This window comes from Haplochromis burtoni, unplaced genomic scaffold, assembly GCF_018398535.1.
Source record: "Haplochromis burtoni strain Fernald_Lab_line unplaced genomic scaffold, NCSU_Asbu1 Contig_370, whole genome shotgun sequence".
NCBI lineage: Eukaryota > Metazoa > Chordata > Actinopteri > Cichliformes > Cichlidae > Haplochromis > Haplochromis burtoni.
In genome coordinates, this window is record NW_024582731.1 from 253,658 (window position 1) to 281,308 (window position 27,651).

Below are 27,651 nucleotides of genomic sequence, written 5' to 3' on the forward strand. Positions count from 1 at the left end.
GGAAAACTACAGCCTACCCTAATTAAATACCCAACTAATTATTTCCAACCCCTGATTTACTGTTTGTCCACAAATTGCTGTTTTCACAGTTTCCCAGGAGGAAAATCCAAGTTTTTTTCCCCAAACCTCTTTGGTTCAAAATGCAACTTTCAGAAACTTGAAACTGGAAATCTCTGTTGTCACACACTGGGATCCATGCTGTGACCAGCAGCTAAAACTTTATTTTGAAGTAGTATTTCTTAAACTGGTTGTTGAGTTTTGTGTGGGAAAAAAAATCACACAAAAATGTCCATCATGGGCTTTGTACTATCCATGATTCAGTTTTTTTTTCTTTCCTTTGTGTTGTTAAATTTTGGTTCCTCAGTTTTCTTCAGTTCTTGTTTCGCTACATATTTTTCAGCATCATGTTGCTTTTGTGGATCCGTCATTGTCTCTCTCAATGTGTCGACGGTTATTTCCTGTTTTAGTTTTAAGCTCAGCTCCTCATGTGGTCAGGATACTTCTAAATAGTCCAAAAAAAGGCCTCTAACCATCATTTGGTAACCAGACTGTTACTTATATAGAGCTTTTGTACTCTAACTGATAACGCTTTCTATATGTCCTCAGTGTAAAACACTATGAAGTCAAGGAAAGGTGTGATGGAGAATTTACAGGGAAAAGAGAAGCATGGAGTAGAGAATTCATCTGCAAAATATCACTTCATTACAAAAGGTTGAAATTTTAAAAAATGGGAAGCTAAATACCCTAAAAAAAATGAAATGAAACTTGTTTCCTTACTTTTTCTTGCTGGAGTGCGTGAACGTTTAGACCCAAAACAAAACAACACAAAAGCAGAGATTACTAATGCAAACTGATCTACAGCAAAGCTTAAATACACAGTCGGTATATAACTCACAATCTGGATTTAGACAGCAGCAAGTGATAAGAAGTATTTTATTATAGTAACGTGTTCAAACTTAACTTGTATCAGCCTGTTGTTGAAAATTCAAAACGTGGAGCACTCCACTCTTCCACTTCCAAGCCACACTTTTGTGCAACCAGCCAGCACAGCCTCTCACTTTAAAGATAGCTCCCCTCCTCGAGCAGGGTTCAGCTGAACATTTCTTCCTGTTAAAAGGGAGTTTTTCCTTCCCCCTGTCACCAAGTGCTTGCTTATTTGGAGGTCATCTGATTGTTGAGGTTTTCGCTCTGTTAAAGTAGGGTCTTTATCTCACAATAAAAAGTGCCTTGGAGAGACTGCTGTTGTGATTTGGTGCTATATAAATAAAACAACTGAATTAAACTGTGTGTTTTTAGTTTGCCCTAAACCTTTGCCACACAATTATCATTATAGACCTTATGTTTGTGATTGTGTGTGTGTGAGTGCGCTGTTTTCATTCTTTTTTTTTCTTTTTTAGAAAAGAAGATATTTAGATAATTAAATAAGGAGAACGAGTATCCATAACATTAATGGGAGTGCAATGCTAAATAACATTAGCATTGTATTTTCTACATGTCCAGCTTTGTGGTCTTTAAAAACACTCAGAAATGACAAAAATCATCTTCAGTCCCCAGACGCACATCATGATCTCTTCCCTTCGCTCTAGTCAGAAGGATAATAAATATTTGTCACAGTCATTAACTTTGGATACTGTATTTGAAAAAAGTAGCACCACTTAGGTCATGTTTTTTGCATTTTACCATATTTAATTACAATATGTAATATGGCAGTGGAACATTTCAGTCTGCTGCCTTCTGTGAACAGCTTCTTTACACAATATAATGAAATAAATTAAGCAGAATGATTGAATTTCGATCCCTCACATCGGTCTTTGACAAATCAGCAATTTTTCTTTCTTTACTTCCATCATCTTCATGCGTTTTTTTCCCCCCAAATATTGTCCTTTCCTTCCTCTAACCCTCCTGTTTCCAGTGTCCGTGTCCTCATCAGGGAGCACCTAACAGGCCTGGAGTGTTTTTACACTTAGTCACTCAGATTATTTCAAACTCCACATCAGTTTGCCTGTATATTATTATTTTTTCAATTAAAAAATATCTGGCAGTAAGAAATAAATACGAACTCATGTTCACACACCAACCCTAAACTGTCACTCAGTAAACACTAGCATCCAGTAACAATGGAGGCTCACATTATTTACGGTAAATGTATCCAAGATGTTTTGCGATGGTACCCAGGTGTGAAGTAGCACATGTCTGTTTGAAGATTTTTGGCTTGCTTATTCTCTGATCAGGAGTAGCAAAATCTAGGTCCTTATACTGCACGTAGTCTTCACGGATATAATCCCACAGGGTAGTCTGGCCTTAAAACTGTAAACTTCTAGCACTATATAAGGTACTTTATCACTGACAGGTACAAATGGTCAATTCCAGATCATGTGACACAGACACACGATCTGTTCTAATCACAAATAGAGATTAGAACAGGCCACAGGTATTAAAGGTACCGGGCTGCACTGGTTGGAGTTCCACAAGGTTCTGTGCTGGGATTAGTTCTATTTACATTATCACTATAGTTTGTCTCTTGTCCCATCTCTCTCTGCTCTTTCCCCTCACCAAGAATGTATTATTGTTGGGTCTTTACCTTACAATATAAAAAGCACTGACGCTGTGATTTGGCACTGTATAAATAAAGCTTAATTGAAACTAATGCAATGAGCATACCTAAAGAATTCACAGTGTCAAACATGTTCTCACCATTATTTGTTCTCACATATGATATTTCTAACACCCTATAGATCCCTTGTATGCTGACCTTTTAAATTGCTTTTACTTAAAAAAAAACCAATCTTATTTCAGATACTCCTTTCTGCAGATATACTCTTTTTACAGAATGGGGGATTTACTGTATTCTGATAGTCTAGCAGAGTAAGGCTGAAGTTAGTTGTGCAATGGCCGTCCTTTCATGTAATCTGTGGTGGTCACTGTGCACACAGACTTTTATTCCCTTACTTTAGCCTTAAAAGCAGCAAATCTTCTCTGAGGCAACGCATAATTTGCACCCCAGTAGAAATTCTGGGGAAAATCGCTTCCTTATGGACAAAGTCAGGGAATTGCCTGAAAGCTTGAAAACCCCAAATATGAATATAGAGAAAATGCAACACAAATAATGTTAGATATTGTTTCACCACCACATTCAGAAAGTAACACAAGATTACAATCAGCTGGCAGTAAAGATTAAATTAAAGGGCTCTGTATGTGTTTTTATTGAATGACAGATTTAGAGTTGGTGTACAAAGTCCTTTCCAAACCATTAAGAGGAAGTGATCTATCTGTGGTCCCATCATGCCACAGGCAGCCCAGCAAAAACTCCCTTGCACAGCCAGTTCTTGGACCAAGTAGGAGATGATTTATCTGCCAGGGAAATGAGGTTTGGCATCAAATCTTTTAACGTTCAACTTTGGTATAAATTTTTTTTAAACTCTCTGTCTGTGATGTTTCGGTTGTTGCTGGATTTTTCAGACTCCAAACTGCACCGACAGCAAGACACCAAGGACCATGATTCACTTCAGAGGACAGACAGAGGGTGTGTCTTCAGCGCTGACCGACGATAGTCTATAACGCCCTGTTGCAGTTCACCGTGGTGACAATCTGCAGTGAGGAAAAGAAATGTTATTTCACCTGAACCCAGCATCCAGAGGTGAAATGTCTTTTGGGATTCTAAAAAAAAAAATCCGTCGCTTTCACAGTTTTCAGTGTCTGCTTGAGTGAACGTCATCTGTTGTCTACTGCACTGCTGTGTGTCTGAAGAACATGCGCACACACACATGTGAATTAAAGGTCCGAGGCATTGTGCACATCTGTTCACGTTGGTGTGTCTTCGCAGTGTGTGTGTGCGCCACTCCTGTGTCACGCTGAACTCAGTGTGTCAAAACCACAGAATTTCCATCTTTTTTCCAGAGTTGCACCGACGCCACTCAGCTCCTGCCTGAACATACTGGGCAGACGGACCATGAGCCGCTCCAGTTCCCCTGCAGATACCTGAACGACAACAGCAGAGAGGAAGAGAAATCAGACTGACATAGAACAAACTACAGGGCCTTTTCTTCTTGATTTTCATATCATATTGGATATCACTTTGGTACTTTGGGTCTTATGAAAACACATTAGACCTACCTTGGATTTGCAGGTACAACCTTCACTAGATTAATTAAAAACCAAAGAAAATCGGATAATTTTTAGACACATTTTGTTGTTATATGGCAAATCTTTATCATCTGGCAACATCTAGGGCTGTATTATAAAGCCAACACTTAAGTGCCAAAAACTGTAGTTCCTCTATTGACCACTTGAGGCTTCAAAAAACTCGAACTTTATAGCCTCAACCGTATCTGTTTCTATCTGATTTCTCATGCTTTTTACCTGATGTAGTGCCTTTGAGTGATCATTCCCTAATATTTATATTTACAATAAGCAGTGGGAAATACATCTGATTACAGTAGATATTGTTTTGAAAGGGCTGTAACTAAATTTAAGGATCTGCTTCCTCCACTGTTATCTTCTTCAGTGTCATATTCCAACACAGAGCCACTATCTAAACTCAGGATGTCTTTACCTTACAATATAAAGCACCTTGAGGTGACTGTTATCGTAATTTGATGCTACATAAATACGACTGAAATTAATTGAGAAAAGAAATGAATTGAAGTTTGTGGCATTGTGACAAATGCAGCTTAGCTACCCTAAAGTAACCTGTTGGATAATTATCAGAATCATCTTTTATGTTTCTGTAATGGTTAATTCACTAATATGTGCAAGCTCTTTAGTCTACGTGATATTTATAATGCTCAAATATAATTATCACTAACATAATTGAAATGTTTTACATATAAACAAGGAAAAAGCAGTTGTAAAGCACATTATTATTATTATTTGTTAAGTTGGCAAGTTACAGTTATCTAAATACAATTTCTGAAAAATTACTTTTTATATAAATCATTATAGGTGTTATACTAAATTTGTTAAGCATTGTATGTGAGACTGTTGCCGAAGATGAATGAAATGAAAGTAAAACTGCTATGTGTGTGTTCTTTTGTGCCTTAGTATCAGCATGCTGCTTTGTGCTTTTGCTTGATAAAAATATCTAAAAGCACTGACGCACCCATAGGCTTACTCTCGAGCAAAACCCAGAGAACTTCTTAGAAATGGCCAGTCCAATTCTAAGAAAGGTTACATAGATTATGCCTTTGCAATCCCTTGTTTGTTGCTCATGAGTATTTTGTGTATTACATACATTTTCTATGCCATGTGTTCTTTAATAGAGTTTAGTGAGAAATGTAGCTGAATGTTTCATGTTGTTTTTTAATGACATTTACCTTGGAGTCTAGTCTCTGTATGTACGACCACAGATACTCGAGGTTGGCCCCAAATGGATGGACATGGAGGAAGGTCGATATAATGCCTGCGGAGAAGAAGGGCCATTAGATAAACCTGCGGTTCAGTGCAATGAAAATATGAGCATGGGAGCGATCTAACATCTCACTGGCAGAGATGATGAGTAAGTAAATCAAAGGTTAACAAAACTATAGAGAAACATCTAAACCTCAATTAAGGATGGAACAGTAAAAAACCACAGCATATTTATATTACACACAATGCATACAAATATTTCAATGAGCATTCATTCCCATTTTCATTTGCAGATTTTACTTTAAATTTGCTCAACATTTGGACAGAAACATTTGTCATTGGATTTCTGAATGCAGTATTTGTGAGGCAAATGTGGTCTTTGAAAACTGCAAGTGTGTATATTTAGTATTTACCATCAGTATTCATGAGTGCTTCAAGAACAGGCTTAGCAAACTAATAAAGCCAATGTGCGTGCACACACACACACACACACACACACACACACACACACACACACACACACTGAGCTGACAAAGAAGTAAGATCCACTAGAGTGACTTTTAGATATAAAGGTTCAGGCTCCAGCAGAGCAGCCAATCTGCATCCTCATGAAATGCTGCACAATAAACAAATGGCAGAGCAGCCCCATAAAAATGCTGGCCAGAGCACAAACTGCTCTCAACTTGATTACTTCTGAGAGGTCCTGCAAAGGTAGGCAGTCATGCGGAGGGGGGGAGGGAGTGGATGATGGTGGGGGTTGGGTAAGGGTAAAGAAATAGAGTGGCGTCCCCTGGAGGATCCAGCACAGCCAATATTTATTTCCTTGATTTATGTGGCGAAACGCTTGCAATTACAGACGGGCCTAATTCAATTTCTTCCACCAGGCCTGCTCACATGGAACAGTGCCACAGAGAACTGTAGGCTGAAGGAGGGGCAGGGATGTGGGTGCACTAAAAAAGGAAGTTAAATTTCAAGCTTGCACCAAGGAACTCTAACTTAGAAAAAGGGAGGAGAAAAAACCTACATAATCGACGAATGCAGTATGACATTTGGGTCCAGGCTATTTCAATTGCAGGTTCAGATAAGTTTCATAGTATTTACTCTGGATCCAAGTTATTTTTCAGGAAGACACCTGCTAACAGTACATTTACTGTCACGATATACAAGTGGTACAAATCTTTGTCTTCTTGTTTTAAAAGTAGCGCACAAAAAAAATAAAAAACCTGTTACTTCTTTAGATGAGTTAAATGAGTTAAAATGAACAAATCCAAACTACAACTGAAATATTTTCTACATGTATAAGATAGGGCTGACTGCTGATAAGAGGAGACAAGCATACAAAGGAAAGTTTAGGAGCGTTTGGAGAAATTAATGAAACTACAACATGTACGTGCGTGGTTCGTGGTGCAGCTGCAGAGGAGGCTGACACACCAGGGCTCATCATGCCTCCCCTGTATTGAAAGTGCCAGGACCTGAGGTGGTTGTTGTTGTGTGTAGGATGCATCTGAAAAGCCTCCACAAAGCCCCACATTCAACTCTATTGAAAAATTTGTGAACAACACTTAAAAGCTGGATTCATGGCAGGAAAGCAGCTAATTTAAACACACTAATTCTGCCAAGAGTGGACAAAAAAAAACTGTTCATGAAATCATTAAAAGCTCAAAATTACTGACATTCATGATGAGTGCTTGAAAACTTTTGACCATCGTTTAGCTTCTACAGACAACACAAAAGGTAAGAAAAAACTATTTTTCTGTGTATGACCTCTTATTCAAAAGAAAGGGAGTGCTGCAGCTGTATAACTGGAGCCTTAAAATGGTTTTAATGTTTAAAGTGTGAGGCTTGGCATTTCAAATAGTCCAGGACTAATTTATGAATCATGGCAATTTGTGGCTTCGGCATCTGTGTCTGCAGACAGTGATTCAAACAGTGGACACAAACTTGAACACATGCTACAACTGAGTGTGTGTGTGTGTATCGAAATGTTCCACAAATGTGCAAAAGAAAGCATGCTGGCAAACCTACTGATGGCTAAAAAAGCTCCTTTGTTTATTGTGTTTGGTTGGACTATTTGAACAAGTCAATAGCAGAAAACAGTCTGTGCAGCCACACAGCAATAACTGAGCCATAGATGTGGAACACAGTAACATCACGACACAGCGCATACAGTCTGTATGAAATGAGCATCCAATTTATTCTTTTACGTGTGCACCCAGACTCTCGATGACTGCTTGCAGACGTGCAAATGCAACAAACATACCATCTAAACTGACAATTTACTGTCACTTGAAAACCTTCTGTTTTTTTCTCCACCTTCATTCACACACTGATATCAAAAGGTCCAACATACATGGATGACTTGCCTACCTTGCTTATTATAGTATTAAGAGTTGCATGTTACTTAGCAGTAATTGTGCAGCCTACCTCTGTCTGTCCCTTGTACAAATAAGACACCTTGCACACACACACATACACTTTCAGATAATTGTTGTGGCTGCAATATATTAATATTTGTCTCTGAGACAGTAATGGAGTCACAGAGTTATAAAGTAACCCTGACCCACAGATCATTTAAAAAAAAATATAAAATATATGATAATAAAATAATTAATATAATATTGGATCTATTATATTTGTACTGTCAAAATGAAATGACATTAGTCTGATGAGCTACATTAGCAACACTAGTTTATTGGCAACCGTTTGCTAAAAGGACTCAGCCCATGGCTGTGGTGTCTCTCAGTCTCTGATACATCACATGCCAAAAAAAAGGTCTCAGTTTTCTCCAGTAAAAGTAAAACAAAAAATATTAAATAAAGATTTCTATTCTGTAAAACAACACTGTGCCCAATGTCCGTAGCTGCTACTGTCACGGCTGCTAGGTGCAGGGAGCAGCATTTGGTAAACTAGACGGTCCAACACTTCCAGCCTTCGAAGGACAGCCTATGCAGCACCTTTATGGGGACACACGTAAGGTCTTCGGGTTCACCATAGCTAGCTAACCTAGACACAAGTCACTTCTGGTTCTAAAAAACCAAGATGGCGGTAGCAACAATGCTGAACTCAAGGCTAAATTAATTCATTAATTAAAAAGAGTTTTGTCAGAGTCAGGGGACTTCATAATCTAAGCATAACATTTCAAAATACTTCCACTCAGTGTTTTGATATGCAAATTAAAATGCTAAATGTAAATTCTATTGTCTTATTTGATTTTACTGTGTGAGAAAATGGGCCACATGCCTTTAAAAATGTGTTTGTTTGATGAAAATCTCCCAGCAGCAGCAGCAGCAGCAGCAGGGGAGGAAGACAGAGAGCTGTGCCTCCTCGCTCCTTCATATTTGGATTTTCTTGGCGCCACTAAGAGAGATAAATGTGCTGCTGTTCCTCCCGCTCTGCTCTGCTGTGGACAAATACAGATCGTCCTGTGCTTTTCTCCACGCTGCTGCATGGTCTGTGGTAACGCGAGGCTTTACAGAGGGAAACAAAGGCAGCAGAAATGAATTGTGTCCAGCTGCTGTATGGGGGCCCAACACAGAGTGAAATCCACGTCTCTGATTTTAGAAGAAGATAGAAACAGAAAGGAGCCACAGCAGGCTTTAGGCACTTTGTTTTTCTGTCTCTCCTGCAGAAGAAGGTTTGAGAGCTCTCCAAGCTCTCAGACAGCAGACGCTATGTTTACGCCTAACACGGCAGCGGTGGTATGAGCTGAGACGAGTTAAGTGTCAAGCACTCTTGCGCACTCACGTTCAGTTATCTTTAATGCTCCGCTACCGAATACTCTCAGAACCGTGCTGTGCGCTGAACTTACAAAGTAATCAGGGTGCTGCTGTCCACACGTGTAGCTTGAATGAGCGTCACAGCCTGCACAGTCTCTCTGGAAATTAAATTAGCCATGAAAGCTGTCAGTAAGTTCCAGTCAAAGACTTTCATAATCCAACTATGCGCATAATCCACCTTGAGCTGTGTACTGGGAGAGTTTCTTGGAATGAGCAGAGGCTGGAAACAAATCTCTCCGAGCAAGAATCAGCACTCTCACACGTTCACCTCTGCTCACACAGCAGCCAAATTCGATTTACATCTTTCCTGGGCTGGAAGAAAACAGAGCCAAGGAGAAGACCAAGACCTAACTGCTCTGTGGGTAAAAAGGTTTTTTATACCGGTGATTTCCACTGATAACGTAATGGAGAGGTAAGCAAGCTTTCATTTTGTTCCTTTCGTATGCCAGCTGAAATGCATAACAAGAAGAAGGATATGGAAAAACTTCAGGTTATAATATACACTGGATTAGATTAATTTTCTGACTGAAATCTCTCTTTTCCTTCCGCTGTCCAGCCTCTGCAGAGCAGAAGCCTCACGATCTGAGGTGAGAAAGAGTAAAAGATTAAGCAGTGAGTGCTCTGAGAGCTTATTTGGCCACAGTGTTGCCTGTTGGGTACAACAGGACCATACTGTCAGTGAACTTCTGCGTTATTCCTGACACTGTTTGCTGGAACAAATAATTAAAAAAAAAAACCTCACAGATTTCAACCAAAAAGTCAAAAGGGGTTTTATTTCAGTGTCGTCTCATCCATACCTCAATGCACTCTGTCACTTTGTACACCACAACGTGTGCACATCTGTACACCTATAATATCAGTAACATCCCAGAAACATTAGTGGTAACACTTGTGTCCTTTTATATTTATGTTTATATTTATATCTCTTTTTCTATACTTTATTTTATAGATAGCTTTATTGTAGGGGTGCAACGATACACAAAATTCACGGTTCGGTTCGATACTTTGGTGTCACGGTTCGATGTTTTTTCGATACAAAAAATGTTCATGCCTTTTTAATTTGTCATTTATTAAAATTATAAATATATATTTTAACTCAAAAGTACAGTTTTTAAATTTAATGTTGCTGAAACAACAAAGTAATAAATCTATCTGATCGAGAAATCACTCATCTTTGGAAAAGAGAGTTTATTACAGAGAAATGGCTCTTTCCAAAATAAAAGCTATACTATACGCTTCTTCTGGGCTATATTCTCAGCAGCATAAGGAGAATCATGTGCTAACGGCTGTCTAAGTGACTCGGGTAAAGTTTGTAGCATGCGTGCTTGTTGTTTTTGTCTGCTTCCACTTGTCTTTGCACTAGGATGATGTCGGAGTAAATGTGCAGTCATATTCGTTGTGTTCCCACTAGTGCTGTCAGCGTTAATCTCGTTGAAATGACGTTAACGCCACAACACGGCAAATCTCCGTTAACGAGCTACCGTGGATCGCCCTGTGCGTGGGGCTGGACGGCCAACACGTTAACGAGCTAACTGCGCTAACACACTAGCTCCCACCCATGTAATTGAGCATTGCGTGGCACATCCAACATACTGTTTTACTTTTGTCCATGACGCGCTTACCTTCAGGGTCATACGTCACATGAAGACCAAAATAGTTTCAGAAGAAAGCAAAAAAGGTGCACTCGGGACAAACGTAACCAAACCTATGCTTGGTGCGTGAGGAAAAATGATCAACATGCTTTTTGTGCCATTTTCATTTGGTGTTATAACTATACTTGAGAGATTTTTTCAAACTCAGACCAGTGCGTTTCAGCCATGTGTTATATAGCTAAACTGACAGCCAGTAATAGTAAGAAGCATTTACCAAGAAGCAGAGCCTCTTTTTCTGAAGTGATGACTCCTCTTGTGATAAGCTCGGTCCTCCGGTCTCTGCTGTGGTACAGAGAAGGAACACACCCGTTGATCCCCTGTGAAAACACATGTGTATGACAAAAGAGCCAAAATATAAGGGTACAAATACACTTTAGCTACCAATTACTACATGAAGCTGATAACAGAGGGCTGGGAAACACCCGGAAATGAGTTAGCATTTTGCATTTGTGTTGTGTCCAGAACTGAATGTGTTTTGTTGAATAGTTTTTGGCGCGGTATTAACAATTACGCATTTGCAAGGGGCAAACTGAGAGAACAGAAGCTGCTGGGTGGCCCAACGTTTTCCCATCTGCCTTTATGCTTTCAGAAAATATCTAAATCATTTATCCTAAATCAGTTCATATATTCTACATTAATCCAAAAAGCACAAGGAACAATGCCACTGGCTTTCTGTTGAAACATTTGTTGGATCTCATTGACATCAGCACTATATATTTGCAACACACAAAGAGCACACAAAACCCAAGCAAAACCTCATCATTTAATAAAAGGCATCACAGTGTTGCACTCAGGAGGTCCAGATTTTCAGATAACAGTACAGTGAATGCAGATCGACTCAGAGTAGCATGATACAAATGTCCGTGTCCTCCTGACTTCAATCAGTGTGCACTTCAGCAGCTTTGAGGCTAATAGTCCATCTCCCATGACATGTACAGTATACAGACACTGTGTGTAAATGTGTACATACTGGGTCACTGAGAAGCAACAAAGTGCTGTGAGAGACAGCTGAGGACCAAAATAACAGACTGTAACCTCTCCTGATTTCACTCATGTTTCAATCTCATCAACTGTTTCCTTTGTTTGGGTCTTTAAATTTTTCTTTATAAAAAGTGTGCTGATATTGTGTGCATCACAAACACAAGCATCAAATCTCTACTTTTCAAACTGTTGAACGGGGCCATGTTTGGCTTGAAAACCTGACAAAAATGTTGTTTTTAAAAAACAAAAAAACAAAAACTGTCAGTTATTTTTCTGCCAGTCGACTTCAGCTCGGGCTTCAATTTTTACCTTTTCATGGAGCTCGCCGTTGGTCCCTTCCACAGTCTCCCCATTACTGCTCAGCAGCTGCAGAGACACACAGAGAGAAAACAGAAAGTGTTTGATGAGTCGCAGTGAAACTCAGAGTTTGAAGAAAAAACATTTGTAACAAAGAGTCTGTTTTTTCTGCTCTTTTATAGATGGGTCTGTTAGAAGGACAGGCTGAAAATGCGCAGACTGTGAGACCATTATATGGATACTCTGAAGAAACACTGTGCTGATAGCTGTTTGAGAATTATAAATGTATTTATCGTGCAGAAACAGAGACATGGCAAACTGGTCATTAGGCGTTATGGAAGGCTTTACAGAGAGCTGCCACAGAGACTTGGCCGATGTTTCCTCTCATCTAACTCCCTCCTCTTCCCACGTTCTTCTAACTTTATCATCCAGAAAGTAACCCACTCAGCAGTGGACTGTTAAATGGGCTAGATAAGTACAAAAGCTAAAAAAAAAACCTCAGAGAAAATAAGTAAAAATTTTAAAAGGGGGCATTTAAATTGACCGTAATAAGTAGCGACAGATGAAAAACAGCGATATGGAGCAGACTGTGGTCCCCAGTTTCCAGCAAAGACCAGTAAAAGAAGTTGAAGGTAGCGATTTACACCCACAGTCATCTGTTATTAATACAGTCCTGGATTTGAAACCTTCTGTTTTCTAAGTATAAAATATGACTAAAGACACTTCTACATCCCCGGCACAACGCCATCGTATCTGCCTCCTTCAAACACGCAACATAACCTACAGCTGCTTCGACTCTGCGCTGCCAGTTATCCATCACAGAGCACTCATCAGCAGAGCCCGGCAACCTTCTTCTCATTACTGCAGCCAAAACCGCACAATGACCGCGTGAGCTCTCTTACCTTCAGCCAGCTGTTTTTACTCAACAGTTTCTGGGCAAAAGTCAGTCATGTTTTGGAGATTTGATGCTCTAAAAGGGACACAACTCATGTGCATGGGAAAAGTATGTGAGGATAATGTGGGCTAGGTGATTAATTTGCGGTTTGTGTGAGTCCAGCATAATGTCTGTGCAAGAGATATGCAGTGTAAACAAAGTATCTCCCAAAAACTGCATTAGCCATGCAGCTGCCACTGTTTCAGACTCTTCCTGCTCCTCGTGTGAACTCTAAAGAGGTTTGGGCAATCCAGGCTGTCACTGTTCCTCAGGTATGAAGCACCTGAAGCACCTACTTCATTTGGATTGTCTCAAAAACTTCCCCCACAAAAGCTCCTGTGGTATACAGGTGCGAGCTGAAGTACAGATGAGCCTGGCAGCTGATTTACGTGCTGTTACCTCCGACCGGGCTTGTTCACCTCTGCCTACGGACTGGATTCATCTATGTGAAGCGTCTGTAAAACTTGGCAGTGAAATCACTACATAAAAAGTGTGTCTCCTCCTCCCCCAGACCTCCTCTGTTCCCCCTGACAGCCCTTTTATTCCTGCAGAATGTATGCATCTATGAAGTCTTAGGTCAGCCTGCAGTAATGTTGCTGTGGGATGTGGCAAAGAACCAACGGATAGCCAAAATAAATTTGTTTGTCTATACATACACTGCTCAAAAAATTTAAAGGAACACTTTGAAATCTCAGATCTCAATACCACAAAAATAATAGGTGTTCCATTGGATTTAGGTCAGGTGAGTGTGGGGGTCAGTCAAGCCAACAGTCAGAAAAGATGAGGCGAGAACATCAAAGCAGCTGATTCGATGCCACCACAGATCCGACTGAGTTTCTTTGGTCGTTCATAGTTCATCCTTCTTGTGAGTACCAAATAAACATTTCTGTGTTTCTGGAGATGTTTCAAATAAGTTGAAGCAGCCACAAAAATCTGGTATTAATGGCTCAGCCTTACACCTCCCCATATCTCAGACTGTTGACCTTGACATATACTGTTGCTATGAGATGAGAGTGAAAGTGAAACTGACTGAAGTCCAGTTCTCAAAACCTCTAGACGTTACACTTGGAATGCTGTGGTTTCACATATATGTCCAAACAGAACTGCTGTGAGAGGGAATTATTGTGAAGGGGTGAGCGAGGCAGTGGTGTGAAGGTGCACCTGCCCCACTAAAGGTGAAGCATCATTAACTCCAGCGTTGTGTGCTCTGTGTTACATTCAGGAGTCCCACGGTTCAGTTCTTCGGTGGTTGTTGTGAGCTGTCAATGCTTAGCTAGCAGATAGCGGTTAGTAAGTACACTAAACCAGGTTTTGCTTACTTGTCTGACACATAATAATAATAATCACACAAGATGCAGTGTGTGGATGATTTACTGTCAGTGAAAGGCCTTTAGCAGAGGAATAAATACTGTAACGTTACTTTCGCTGTAAATAAATAAATAAATCGATATTTATAATTTCTAATGGGTAATATGCAGAGAGTATTTTGCAGTTTCTAACACTTGGTCCGCAGGTATTTATAAACCACACACATGCCATCTTGGCCAGTCACCTCTCAGCTTGAGACCGCAGAATAACATCCTGGCGGGGCTGTTGCCATAGCAGCACTCATGTCCTTCCAACCCCCTTCATCCCCTCCATGAATTTAAGCTTCTGTGTGTGTTGCAGCGTGCTTTTTCAGTATACCGCACATGAAAGAGCCACAACAGAGAGACCGGAAAATGCACTTCATGAGAACATGAAGACTGAACGCTACAGCGGTGTTCTTGCTGTATTACTGCTGTGTTCTGTGTGAAATACCTGATTAAAAAAAGTGTGAAGCAGTCAAAGGACTTAATGGCATTAAGCCTGAAAAAGACAAACACGTCTGGTCATTGCTATGTAGACACAGGGCTGACTATAAGGAGTCCAAACAAAAGGAATCCAGTCAAGCTTAACAGAGTTGTACATCATCATGTCCCTGGAACGTCTTACTACTTTATTTTCTAAAAATTACTTTAACTGCAGCCCTGATTAAGATAAGGAGAAGAGGGAGGATGGATGCATGGATGGATGGATGGATGACTACTTTAAATTTGGTTGCCAGTAATGGAGGGTGAATACTAATTGGCGCATACCTTGTCTCTGAGGCTGAGTACCTCCCCCTCCAGGTAGCGGTGCTCCTCTCTTGCCTGCTCCAGCTCAGTTTCCTTGCTCGATAGCTTCTCTTGTAGGTTCAGAAGTTGCTGGAAGACAAGCACAGATACACATTTAACTTAACAATATCAATTTAATAATCACAGGTACCTCCCAGGTACCTCTAAATAACAAGATTTGACACCGCAATATATATTGGGGCTGGTATATATTGCGGTGTCAAATCTTGTTATTTAGAGGTACCGGGGAGGTCATCAAATGTCATCTTTATGGGAGAAAAAGTTAATGGAAAACTTTAAGTTCAAGGGGTCTGAGTGCCTACAAAGCACCTGGCTCTCACATTTCCAACTGAGTTGCAGCTGTGCAGCTCAAAATGCAGTGGTCAAACATAAGGCCCAGGGGCCAGAATCACCCTGTTAAAGAATAGACGCTGCTGGAAAATGTAATGGAAACCATCAATTTTGGACTTTTAAATATATTTCACATTTTTCTACTGTCTACTCTAGAGGCTGTGTCCACAGTAAAAAAAATAAAAAGTGATTATTGAATTTTCTGTTGCATAATTACAGTGCAGTCTGGCCAATGAGGTACCAGAGTGCTTTCTGTAGTTTTTTACATTTATGTCTTACAGTTTAAGCCCAAAGCTGACAGACGCCTTTCATTTACCACAGCAGGATCTCTTTATCGTGTAGAAATATTGAGACATACTGTTGAAATTGCACTGCTTGTTTTTACATCAATATATCTCAGGGATAAAAATGTGCAGTTAAAGTTCTTTACACAGACAGAGGAGGGAGTTTTACTGGTCAAAGTTCGCTTTATGTGGCCCCCAGTGAAAAATGAATTGACATCCCTGCTATGGAGTAAATTTCTGGCTTCTGTGAGGCGACTGCTGTTGTTATTTGGCACCATGTAAATAAACCTGAAAACTAAAACTGGCATCAGGACATATTTAGATGTGCAGTCTTACTGCAGGAGAAACTGTTTTGTGACTTTACTGTTCACAGCTCTGCATTTCCAGGATGACTTCAGAGAGTTTCAGGTTAACATTAGCTTGTTTTTCAGTTGCTGAAGGTTTGCTGGTTAAAGTCATTAATTTGAACATGGAGGAAAAAGGAAATGATGTTTACTTCTACTAAATAAAAGAAAGCCAAGATGCCAAGAAGCTGTAGGACGTCTTGCTTCATGTCTTAGAAGATGAGAAAACAGAACTTTGACTTGAGGCTGCAGCTGTCAGTGAGTGTTGTGAGAGGTTTTTATCTGCCTGCTCCCTTTACCTACACTCAACACTTTGTCATCTTATTATTCTCCTAGTGCTGAAGCCACTTTTATTCTGATTTTAGTCTTTTTATCACAATAAGATGTTTATTATTTAAATGAACTGACTGTTTCATTCATCGTGTACGCGTTCATATTTTTTGCATGATGCGATGTCATCTTAACACTGTGATGAAGTATATGAAGCAAAGCACTTATTTTGTTTGTCACAGCTGATCATCTGCACTGAGGGGGAATAAAAAAAACAACGCTGCATGACAAATGAGAAGCGATAGCAGTGTGAGTTTCCCCTCACACTGCTAAGAAGTCAAGTAAGCAGCACATTTACAATGAGCCAGCAGGGCAGTGTGTGCGTGTGTGTCTATATGATGGTGGTTGTCTCCAATGTGCCTCATTTTATCAGTGCTGTCAGTTTAGATTGAGAAAGACAGGAAGTCAAGTTAAATCAGGCTAACTCATGGCAAACGAGCTGCGTGCTCCGACACAGCTTACTGTGCTCCATGAAAAAAGTAAAGTGAGGAATAGTGGGAGAACTCAGCAAAGGAAAACACTGTTTGGTTGTTGGTTTTTCTGTGTTTGCTCATGTATGCTACGCTTCCTGCTCTTTTCTGATCAAAAAAAAAAAATGCTTTCTTGCAAACACTAAAAAGACTTGAGCTCATGGGTTTCATTATTCAAGTCATTTTTAAAGACACATTCCTCAGATTTTACAAAAGTAGCTGGTCTGTATCAGCTGAATTCTGAGGGAAAAAAAGTCAGAATTCTGGAGAAGAAGAAAAAAAAAAAGACGTGCCCACTTTTTTCTCCCAGTGGCCCTAATCCTCTTCTGTAGCTGCTCCTTTAAAGGTCACAACAGTGGTTGATCTGCATCCATCTCACCCTATCCTGAGCATCCTCCTTTGTCACCCTCCACCAGCTCCATCTTCAGCATCCTTTGTCCAGAATATCTAGCACCCCTCCTCTGCACATATCCAAACCATCTCAGCCTTGAGTCCCTGACTTTGTTTCCATACTTAAGCTGTCCTTCTGATGTACTCACTTCTAATCCTGTCCCACAATGAAAATCTTAACATTTTTAGTTCTGCGTCCTACATTTTTTAGTCAGTGCCATCATCTCCAGAGCATACGGTGTATGCCATACATCATAACAGATCTAACTACCATCTGCTAAACCAGGGGTGTTGAACTCCAGGCCTCGAAAGCCGGTATCCTGCAGGTTTTAGATATCACCCGGGGTCAACACACCTGAATCACATGATTAGCTCATTACCAGGCCTCTGGAGAACTTCAAGACATGTTGAGAAGGTAATCTGACATTTAAATCAGCTGTGATGGATCACAGCTTGGAGTTCGACACCTTCGTCCAGCCTCTCTTGTTGTCTCCTGTTGTCCGATGCTTTGGATGGTTGGTCAAGCTTCACTACCATCTAGTCCTTGCACTGTTATACCTATCTGTGTTAAGATTCCTCTGAAATCTTAACCAACCCCCCCCCCCCCAAAAAACCCCAAAACAAAACAAATTCCTATACCCGTTTATTGAATCAATCATTCTTTTAGCAAAACCTTTCATGATTTATTTACTGTTTTTATAAAACACTAAACATGTTTTCAATGTTGATGCTTAACAGCAATCACAGTTGGCAGAAGTTAAACATGGTTAGAGAGCAGATGTAACTCATAATTGTTTGCACTTGTTGGATAATGATGTGATTGTATGCTGGTTCAGAGTGTACAGCCAGGAAGGGCTGATGTGGATGGAAACAATGTGAGAGGCAGAGGAGGACGACTGCACATAAAAGGTGTTGGAAGAGAAGGCAAAGGAGGAGGTGGAAGGGGACGAGCAGGAGCAAACATTTCAGATGAAATTTGAGGAACTGAATCAAGGATTTTTTTTTAACTACTTGCAATTTCTTTGGAATTTGAAAGCAATCACACGAGGGAGGTTAATGAGTTAAATTTCAACACTGTTTTTAAACTATTTTGATGGAGAAGTTAACAAATGTTAAGTAGTTTTATGAGCTGTAAAGGCTGCTCGTGCGATCTGAACACAGTTTGGTTGCGAACACAGAAAAAGCTTTGATGTGCATATTTACAGCATTTTGGGATTATAGCTTGAAAACTGGGCTTTGAGAAACATTTGGAAAGTTTTCAGCAAATGTGCCGTAGCAATGATGAAAAACTGTGAGAGAGCCCTAGAGAGACTATTAAATATCCTAAATAGCTTAATAAGACGCTAAAAAATTAGATAGAAAGTTAGCCGCAATCATTCACTTTATCTTAAAGGAAAGATTTTAGGGGCTATCCCAGCTGTCATACGCTGTCTTTGGACTCTGGGAGAAAGCCAGAGTACCTGGACAAAACCCAGACAGGCACCGGAAGAGCAGACTCAAACCCGGGACCGCCGCACTACTGTGGTTTCTCCCAAAAGCAGAATTCAAGTAAAATATCATCTAAAATCTGTATTTGCCGATTATCAAGAGGATCTGTAACCTGTAACTGCTCAAATTAAGAAAAGCAGTTTTTGTTAGTAAGAAAATAAATTGTTTACCTGCCTAACGAATAGTTTCCTTCTTTTTCTTAAAAAATACAAATAGAGAGCACCTGCCCCAGAGGCCTGATTTAGATGGTTGCCGTGGAACATTTAATGAAGAATCTGCAGAAGCAGCAGCGAGAGTAACACAAACTGTTGTCTTCAGTTCTGCTGCATCAAAATTCATTGTAGAGAAATGTTTAGAACACGTTCAGCAGCACCAGTGTTCATTTCTTCATTATTATAGGCCATTATTCATTCACTAATTTACAGTATTGATTAAGCAGAAGTGAAATTGGGAATCACGCTGACCTGGTGACGGTAACAAGAAATCTTACTGTAATATATTCTTCCGACTGTTATTGAACCATTATGGCCAACACTGTTTACTTTGTCCTCGTGGCTGTGGAGGTCTTAGTGATTGAACACGGGGATGCTCCTCTGTTTGTTTTTATAAACAGCCTAGGGTTTAAGCAGCGAATACATTTTAATGTTTTCAATTTAGAGCAAACGTCTTCCAATAGAAGGCATAAAAAAGATATTTAAAAGCAAAGCTGAACAGCCATAAATGGCAGATTACATATTATTGCAACAATTTTCATGAAAGGTGTGACTCAAAGTTATGTAAAGTTTGACTATCAGCAGAAATCAGAGGGATTTCCTAAGCTAAAAGTACAATTAAAAGGATCATAGTCACTTCTGAGAACCATGAAAATGTGATGTGCAGGCAGACAAACAAACCTGCTGCATGCTGTGCATGCTCTGCTGCAGCAGCTGGATCTGAGCCTCTGGGCTGTGAGGGTGTGTGTGCGAGTGATCGTCTTCTGGGCGGCTGGCTCTGCTCTGCTCCTTCCTCAGGAGCTCCACCTCGTTCCTGTAGGCGTCCAGCTGCCAGCGCAGGGAGTCGTTCTCCTCCTTCAGAGAGGCCTGAGTCTGATCACACACTCCTGCGGGAGGAGAGAGGGAAGAAAGGCAGGATCCGGAAAGGTGAGGGAGGAAAGGGAGGAGATGAGAGTAGGAAAATAAGAAACAAGTGGATGAGAAAGACAAAAAGGAGAGAGAAAGAAACAATGGGAAGGGAAGAGAGAGGCCTTGTGTTGTAAAAAAAAAAAGAAGAAATGAACATGAGCATCTCATTCAGGGTCCACATCAGTGATGTCCCCACAACTTTATCCTGCTTTGGTTTGTTTTTATAATTGAAGGGTTATATGAACAGCAGATTTAATGCTGCACAGGCTGCAAAGTCTCTTGTCAGAAATTTCTTTTTAAAGGCTGGTTTAAATAAAAACTGCCTTTACACGTGTTCGAGTAAACCCAGCTTGAGCTATTCTGTTTGCTGCACAGGAGTTTGTGACTTTTTATTGGTTAAACTGCCACACAAATAAACCAGCTTGTCTAAATCACATAAACTCAAAGAACCTGAGGAGCTCTTGTGAGCAGAGCACCAAATCGGGGGACCAGTGAAAAAAAAGGTGTTTCTAGAATCTGGACGTCTCAAAGACAGAATTAATCTCAGAAAAAAACAATTTTACTTTCAGTGTTCACACTTTTGCGTGTGGCTGAGACAAAGCAAAGCACAAACAGGCGTGACAGAGAATCAGGGGAAAAAATTGGCACATTTTCATCATCCATCATCATCTCTAGCCGGAGGCCTCAAATTCACACCTTTAGTCATTTAATGTGTGATTTGAAAGGTGATATTATTACCATTTTCCTCAGTGCGCATCTTCTTGCAAGGACTTTCATCCGACTCGTCATCCGACATCTCCATCTCCTCTTCTCGTCTGATGCCCATGATCTCTTCGCTGTGGGCGTTCCTCAGCTCCTAAAACATTACAGCCAGCAGAGACACAGAGCAACAGCGGTCCTCAGCTCACTCGTGAAGAAATGGGATGTCCTGTTAGCAATTACATCACACGCATGCTGTTACAAGTGTCGTATTTGTAACAAGTTGGGGCAGAAAGGTTGTGTTTGCGGTCTAAAAGGTTTCCAAACTTTCTTAGAAGTTATCTGTGTCAACTCAATGCATTCTTCTCTGTTCCATGGTTACAGTTCTATGCATCTGCCTTTCACCCACAGATGTACAAACAGATTGCTTTGATGCTAAAGAAAACGTTAAAAACTGACTTTAAAACAAACTCGCAGCAACCTCTGAAGTTATAAGAAGCTTCTTTTATGCACTGAAACACTTCCAAACTTTGAGCTGGTGTAGTTTGATGCACTTCCTTTGGGCTTTAAATTCACAATAAAACCAGAATAAAAAAACAAACCACCCAATAAAGACATACTCTAATAAATAAGAGTGTGTGTGCTTTTCCTATTTTAAGTGTGAGGCTATGTCTAGCATTCTCGATGTGTAGCTCACTCAGTCACTCATGTATCCTGTTGTTTTATTGGTTCTAAGCCTCTGAGTTTAACATGCTTTTTACAGCAGAGAACAGCCAGTGTCAATTATACCACTTTGTTTTATATTATTTTATACTTTAATTATTACAACAGTATGTTGTTGTTAACCGGCAATAATACAAATGAATGTCATTCAATAACAACTGTGGGTGAATTTAATCTGTGGCTCTCTTCCCCAGCATGTCTTTGTCCTGTCCTCCTCCCCTCACCCCCAACCAGGCAGATGGTTGCCCCTCCCCCTCTAGCAGATCCAGGGTCTGCTGGAGGGGGAGGGGAGGCCATCTGTCCTGTTTCCTCCTTAAAAGGGAGTTTCTCCTTCCCACTGTCGCCAAAACGCTTGCTCAAAAGGGTTCATATGGTTGTTGGGGTTTCCTTCTCTGTATTATTGTAGGGTCTTTACTATATTAAGTGCCTTGAATTGATTTGAATTGAAGTGAACTGAATTTTTTACCACAAAGCGTCCATTCAGATTTTGGAAAGGGTTAAAATTGGATTTTGGCTGCACTGATGCGTGGCACCGTGGTGGCTACATCCAGTTTATGGTGGCAACTCAGCCGTCACATTGTTGCAATAAAAACATTTTGCGGCCTACCTCCCAGCTCCATTGTCATCATTCCCATTGCTTTCATGAACTAATCATTCATCAAGCGAAGCACATACGCACGAGATGTAATAGACTGAGAGCCTTTTGCCTGCGTGTGGTATTATCTTTCACTTCTGCAGAAGTTGCCTGTGAATCAGATCTCTGCCATTTTCGCCCATATTCATTAGCTTTTCATTTGTGGGCTGTGATTTCACAGACCATTTCCTAACAGAATAATATCCATCTCCACTGAGGAAAAATGTGCAGCCTGCTTCCAAACAGTTAGCAGAGACACTCCTGTTGTTGTAGAAATATGGATTCATATAGACTTACCATGAACGGTAGCCATTAAAGGAAGATCTCACAAGGGGACTGAATCTTACTATAGATGAATGAGAGCCTGTGGAATTCAATACCTCTTACCCAGAATATTAACTGTGGTGACACCAATGCCTCAGTCAAGACCCTTGTGTGTCATACAGTTTTCGCTTTGGCTACCCAAAATATAAAATGCCAAAATAAAGACAAATGAAAGAATACAAACATGCTAAGAGGATGCCTTTCATTATTCGCTTTTCAACCTGGACCAAATCACAGCATCCATCCATCCATCCATGCATCCATCTGCCTATCCAGCCATCCATCCGCCTATTCATCCATCCATCCATGCATCCATCCGTACATCCATCCATCCGCCTATTCATCCATCCATCTTCCGTTTACCAAGTTTAGGGTAGCGGGGGACTGGAGCCTAACCTAGCTCTCACAGGGTGAGACTGGTTCAATTAGTGTTGTTTAATAAAGACAAGATGATGTAAATAAAATATCTCTAGTTCACGCTCAAATGAAAAGACAAAACAAACAAACAAAAAAGTATAATAGAAGTATTATTTTTTTTTCCTGCTTTATGTATTAATGCCAGCAAAGTTTCCATATGACTGCACAAGGATCTGAAGTGTTCATCAAACCAGCGGAGTGAAAGCTTCCGACAGTGAAATGCTTTTTATCCTTTAGGTCATTTATTGGACTTTGCTTTGTTTTCAGCTCCTTTTCGTGTTAGTCTTAGGTTTTATTTTAGGTCTCAAAAATAAAATATTGGCAAAGGCACTGGCACTTACATGGCACCTGTCTATTCAATTTAAGTACCACAATTCACCCACTCACACACATTCATACAGTGCTTTTATCTCTATCTAAGCACGTGTGCATAACATTCACACGTGCTCACTTGCTGATGGATGCATCAGGGGAAACTCAGGGTTCAATATCTTGCACAGGGATACTTTGACAGATGGACAAGAGGAGCCAGGGATCCACCCACCAACCTTCTGATAGGTAGACGACCCACTCTAAGAACTGAATGTGCAATCTCAAAGCTTGGAAATGCTTAGAAATCATCATTTGAAATTGTGTGCTGGAGCCAAAACACAAAAACTAACAAAAAACACATACTCCCTTTGACCCTTTGTGATTTGAAATAAAATACACAAATTCAAGTACATTTCACTTTTATCCTTCCTTCGATCACTTTCCATTTCTGCATTCTAAGTTTGTGTATTCAACCCCCTCACCCCCACAGAACAACAAACCCACAACCTCCACGTGCGCCAACAGGCTGCTCCACGTCTGAATCCTCTGTGGTGCTGCCGCGTGAACGGGTCTTCCCTCTTTCGCGTGCAGCATTCTCGTCTTCGTACTTGTTTTCTAGATTTGACTTGGGATAAATAATTGATTTGAGACTTAACCCTGGAAAGCAGTGTTGCCATAGCAGCGTCTCACACTTTCGAGGAGGCATCAGATCTTTGCTTTACATTGGGGCTGCAGGGATAAAGGGAGGCCCGGGCGATCAGAGGCTGCTGTCTGCCCGTCTGTCTGTCTGTGAGGGCGAAGCATCCAGCAAAACAACAACCCAGACACTGAATACAACAAATCCTATGGGACTGTGTGTCAATCAGCCAGTTCTCTCCTGGGGACTCAAAAATGACAGCAGAGAAGAAAGCAGTGAGCCAGGGTGGGAGGAGAAAACAGAAAAAAACAAACAAAGGTATACCAACCTCACACTGCTTGCGCCAAATGTCTATGTTCTTGCGCTGTGCTTTTGAGAAATGGTCCCATGCCTTTTGCCGGGTGGCAGCGGTGAAAACGGCGGTGATCTGCTCGACTTTGGGGTGAACGGGGAGGAGGAAGAGGAAGAGGAGGGAGGGTCAAGACAAAACAAGCCGTTTATGTAGCGTTGTAGCACTGACTGAGGCTCGTACAGCAGACAGAGGAGAGACCGTGGACATGCACCGACCACAAGCGGCAGGCCACGAAGGTCTTTCGTGTTAAAGGAACAGTTTACTCCAAAACTGAAGTCTGTGACATCATTTGCTCAAGTCAACCTCCAGGAAGGTTTACGCTCTATTTGTCTTTCTCAAATGATTTTTTTTTTCCTCTTGGTTGTTTCATATCAGTCCAAACAGCTTCCAGAGATGTTCCTCACTGCTATCAAGGGCTCAGATGAAATGCTGCCATATTTCAGAAAGCAATAAGAAAAACTAATCAAAATCAGCCACAATTGCCTTCATGCAAAATCTCAAATATTACTTTACTGGATTCCAATTTATACTTTTGAACTCCTGACTCAGTGAGCAGATGATGACAGGACGACTGTACTTGGAGTAAAGTGCTCCTTTAAAGAAAGACTTTTATCTGAAGAATAAATGTATAAGCATAGGAATAAATTTCAAAATAAATAAAAAAAACCCATTCAAGTCTTATTATTACATGACTTTGGAGTAAATTAACAGGGAGTTATGCTTAAAGATGAAGACTGAATAAAAATCTTCTTTGCCATGAGAAAGATGAAAAACAAAATGCTCTAAATGCACTGAATTTTTATCCTCCACCTTCATGTAAGAGATTGTTGGAAACAAGAACTCGAGCATGCTAATTAAACTAAAGTGAATAACACTGATTATTTCAGTACAGTGTTCTGCTGTTACCTTGAAACATAACGTCTGCTATTGTTGCGGACCGACCAGTCCAACCACAGCAATTGCCCTCCCAAATGTCAGCTGCCTTGTGCCAATGTGCCAAGGAAGGAATACTTTGAGATTTTCACAACCTGGATTGGGACCTTGAGAGAAATTGCTCCAGATTCACTGGAGCTAGCCTGCTTCATGGAGGTCCTTCTCTAAAACAAGCAGAACACAAAGGTTCAGCTGCTGTAATCCTGTGCGAGCCACAGCGGGATCCCCCTGAGGTTCTGTATCACAGCCCTGATGAGTCTGAGCTGTTTTGGTGATGTGATGGGGACCTACGTAGCGTTAGGCAGGTGGCTTTAATCTTCTATCCTGGGCCAAGCAGCATGAGTCTTGTACAGCTTTCCAAATAAACCTCTTTTTTTTAAAAAAAGGGAAAAAAAAGGAAAAATCTGGAGTGCAGTTGAGCTTTATGAAAAAGTGTTTTTTTTTTTAAGATTCTACTCAGTGAACAACAGCGCTCAGTATAAAGACTGCAAACCACACGAACAATCCAAGGCACTCTGAGGCTTGCGATATAATGGTTAAATATTAACCCTCTCAAGGCAGGCGTTGCAGATTTGCAACAGTTAAAACCTGATTAACCCACATACATATTTTATGAGTTTTTTTTACTCAGAAGTACCACTGCAGGACTTTGAGCCTGAGAGGGTTAAACGGTTCTCATCATCATACCTCAAGTCTCAGAGTGCATTTGCTTTTTTTACCTATTGTTTGTGAACATGCTTTTACATGAGTGATTTCAAAAGCTTGTCTTAGTCTGACGGAACAGCCTGGAATGGCTGTTAAGGGTAACCACATAGAGATCTAAATCCAAGGCAACTGGCTGAATGCAAAACACAAGACCAGATGGAAAATGCATGTGTCTGCTAAAAGGCGTGAGCCCTTGCTGCGCCTATCAACACTGGCGTCCTGCACACTTTGTTTCACTTTCAGCTGAAGAAAAGTGTCTGACATGTGGATGCTTTCCACATGATATAAAAAAGCTACCATGCATGTGTCCCACTGGCAACAAACACCGGCTCCTGGCCACATTCCTGGAGCCACTATGGGCCGAAATTACTGTCATGGCTGAGAGAACAAGTTACGATTGTGTTGGATAATTAACCCCAGTTGATGTCTCCGAATCATGTTTCAGTCAACTTGCAGAGCAATTAGCCACAACTGGAGTCTTTGTCATCCAGCTGTAGTGCTGGTCAATAAACATCAAGCAGTGTTTATCTTCTCTGTGCCATTTGATTCATGGGAAGCTATCCATATCTTCACACACATGCACAAGCTAATATGCAATTTTCAGGGCTGTCTGTAAAGCTGCGGGAGACTCTTAGACTGACAGCTGGAGAATGTTTTGCATGAGTCCTTGTTTCCTTGAATCTCGGAGGTGGTGAAGAAATATGTATTAGCACAGCCTTTACAGACAAATGCATGTCAAATAGGAAAAGCTAAACCAGAACCATCCTCTAAAAGTTTAAAAGAATTCATCTAAAATGTGTGTCATGTGATGAGCAGGTCTCTCTCCTGGCCAGTGCTCTGTACTTACATCTCATCACCTGCAGCTTCACTTCCCACTGGACTGACAAAGGCAACATTTATCCAGAATGGACTGTGAATTTTAGACTCTATCAGAAATGTAGACATGTCACATGGGATATTACATGTTTAATGTTAAGGAGAAGCTATAATGGAATCAATCTGTGTGCAAGAAATTACTGGATGATTGGGGAGGATTGTCTATAACTTTGTAACATCCAATCAGAAGAGACACACTTCCATTCTGCATGAATATGCTGCCTTGCATTTTTTCTGTTGCTCTGACATTTGATTTGTGGTCAAACACTTCCAGTAACGACATAACTTTACTTTGCCAAACCTGAATGAACCTATACCAATATCAGATTTAGCCTTTTCACATATCACAGAAGAACTACTGACAAAAAGACAAAAACAGTAAAACTGTCCATTTTCTCACTCACCTTATTTACAAATGAACACGAACCGTGAAACGACGCCAAATATGCCTTTTTCTGAACGTAACATCGGATTAAATGTGCATTAAGTGATATTTTTGACCCTTTCAGCTCCTAGTTTTGGTTCTGTGCATACTTCTTGCTGCTCATGTGAAATATATTACCTTTGCACACTTTATTTCACATACTTCTCTCATTGGCGATGTTTAGATCGTATCTGAGTGTCAGAAGTCTTAAAAGCATTACATATTAGCAGATGATCAGCCTTAGCTATTATTAAAATAGGTTTCAATTAACATACAAGTTCACTTGGTTAACTGTTTCAGGTTAACTCCTTCTAGGAGATAGGATTCTAGGAATTAGAAGGTAAAGTTACTGTTATGTATGTTACCTGGTAACATACATAACAGTTAAGGGAGGAGTTAAGGGTTGTGTTATATAAATACTTTCCTTGGGAGGTGGTGGAGACCAAAACTGAGATAAAACTAGAGCAAATATATGACATCAGGTGGACATGGATTCCTTTCCATTTCAGTGGTTGTGTCTGTTGCTGCTGGACACAACAAGTGATTATCGTGTTTTTGTAAATACACTGCCTTCTAGTGGTCAAAATTCACCTAATGCAGCTTTAATTGCAGACTTAGCTAAGTGTCAGTGAATGGGTGCTATTTAACCAGTGCTGTTTCAGAGTAGCATTAGCATGCAGTAACAGAGCAGCTGTGGTTATCACTCAGTGTGTGTG

The 27,651-nt window shown here is 40.5% G+C and overlaps 1 protein-coding gene across 4 annotated transcripts in view; it reads right to left on the reverse strand.

The window, feature by feature from the left end:
- Positions 1-1,660: 1,660 nt before the first annotated feature.
- Positions 1,661-27,651, reverse strand: part of enox1 (ecto-NOX disulfide-thiol exchanger 1) — a 126,599-nt gene continuing 100,608 nt past the window's right edge. For all 4 annotated transcript variants that reach the window (XM_042228958.1, XM_005943437.3, XM_042228957.1 and 1 more), the window contains 8 exons: positions 23,974-24,080; positions 20,638-20,755; positions 19,672-19,877; positions 15,104-15,211; positions 12,065-12,121; positions 10,989-11,091; positions 5,313-5,398; positions 1,661-3,978 (listed from right to left, as the gene is read on the reverse strand). In XM_042228958.1, the coding sequence (XP_042084892.1) occupies positions 3,847-3,978; positions 5,313-5,398; positions 10,989-11,091; positions 12,065-12,121; positions 15,104-15,211; positions 19,672-19,877; positions 20,638-20,755; positions 23,974-24,080 (917 nt within the window). In that variant the 3' untranslated portion in view covers positions 1,661-3,846. The remainder of the gene's footprint in view (positions 3,979-5,312; positions 5,399-10,988; positions 11,092-12,064; positions 12,122-15,103; positions 15,212-19,671; positions 19,878-20,637; positions 20,756-23,973; positions 24,081-27,651) is intronic.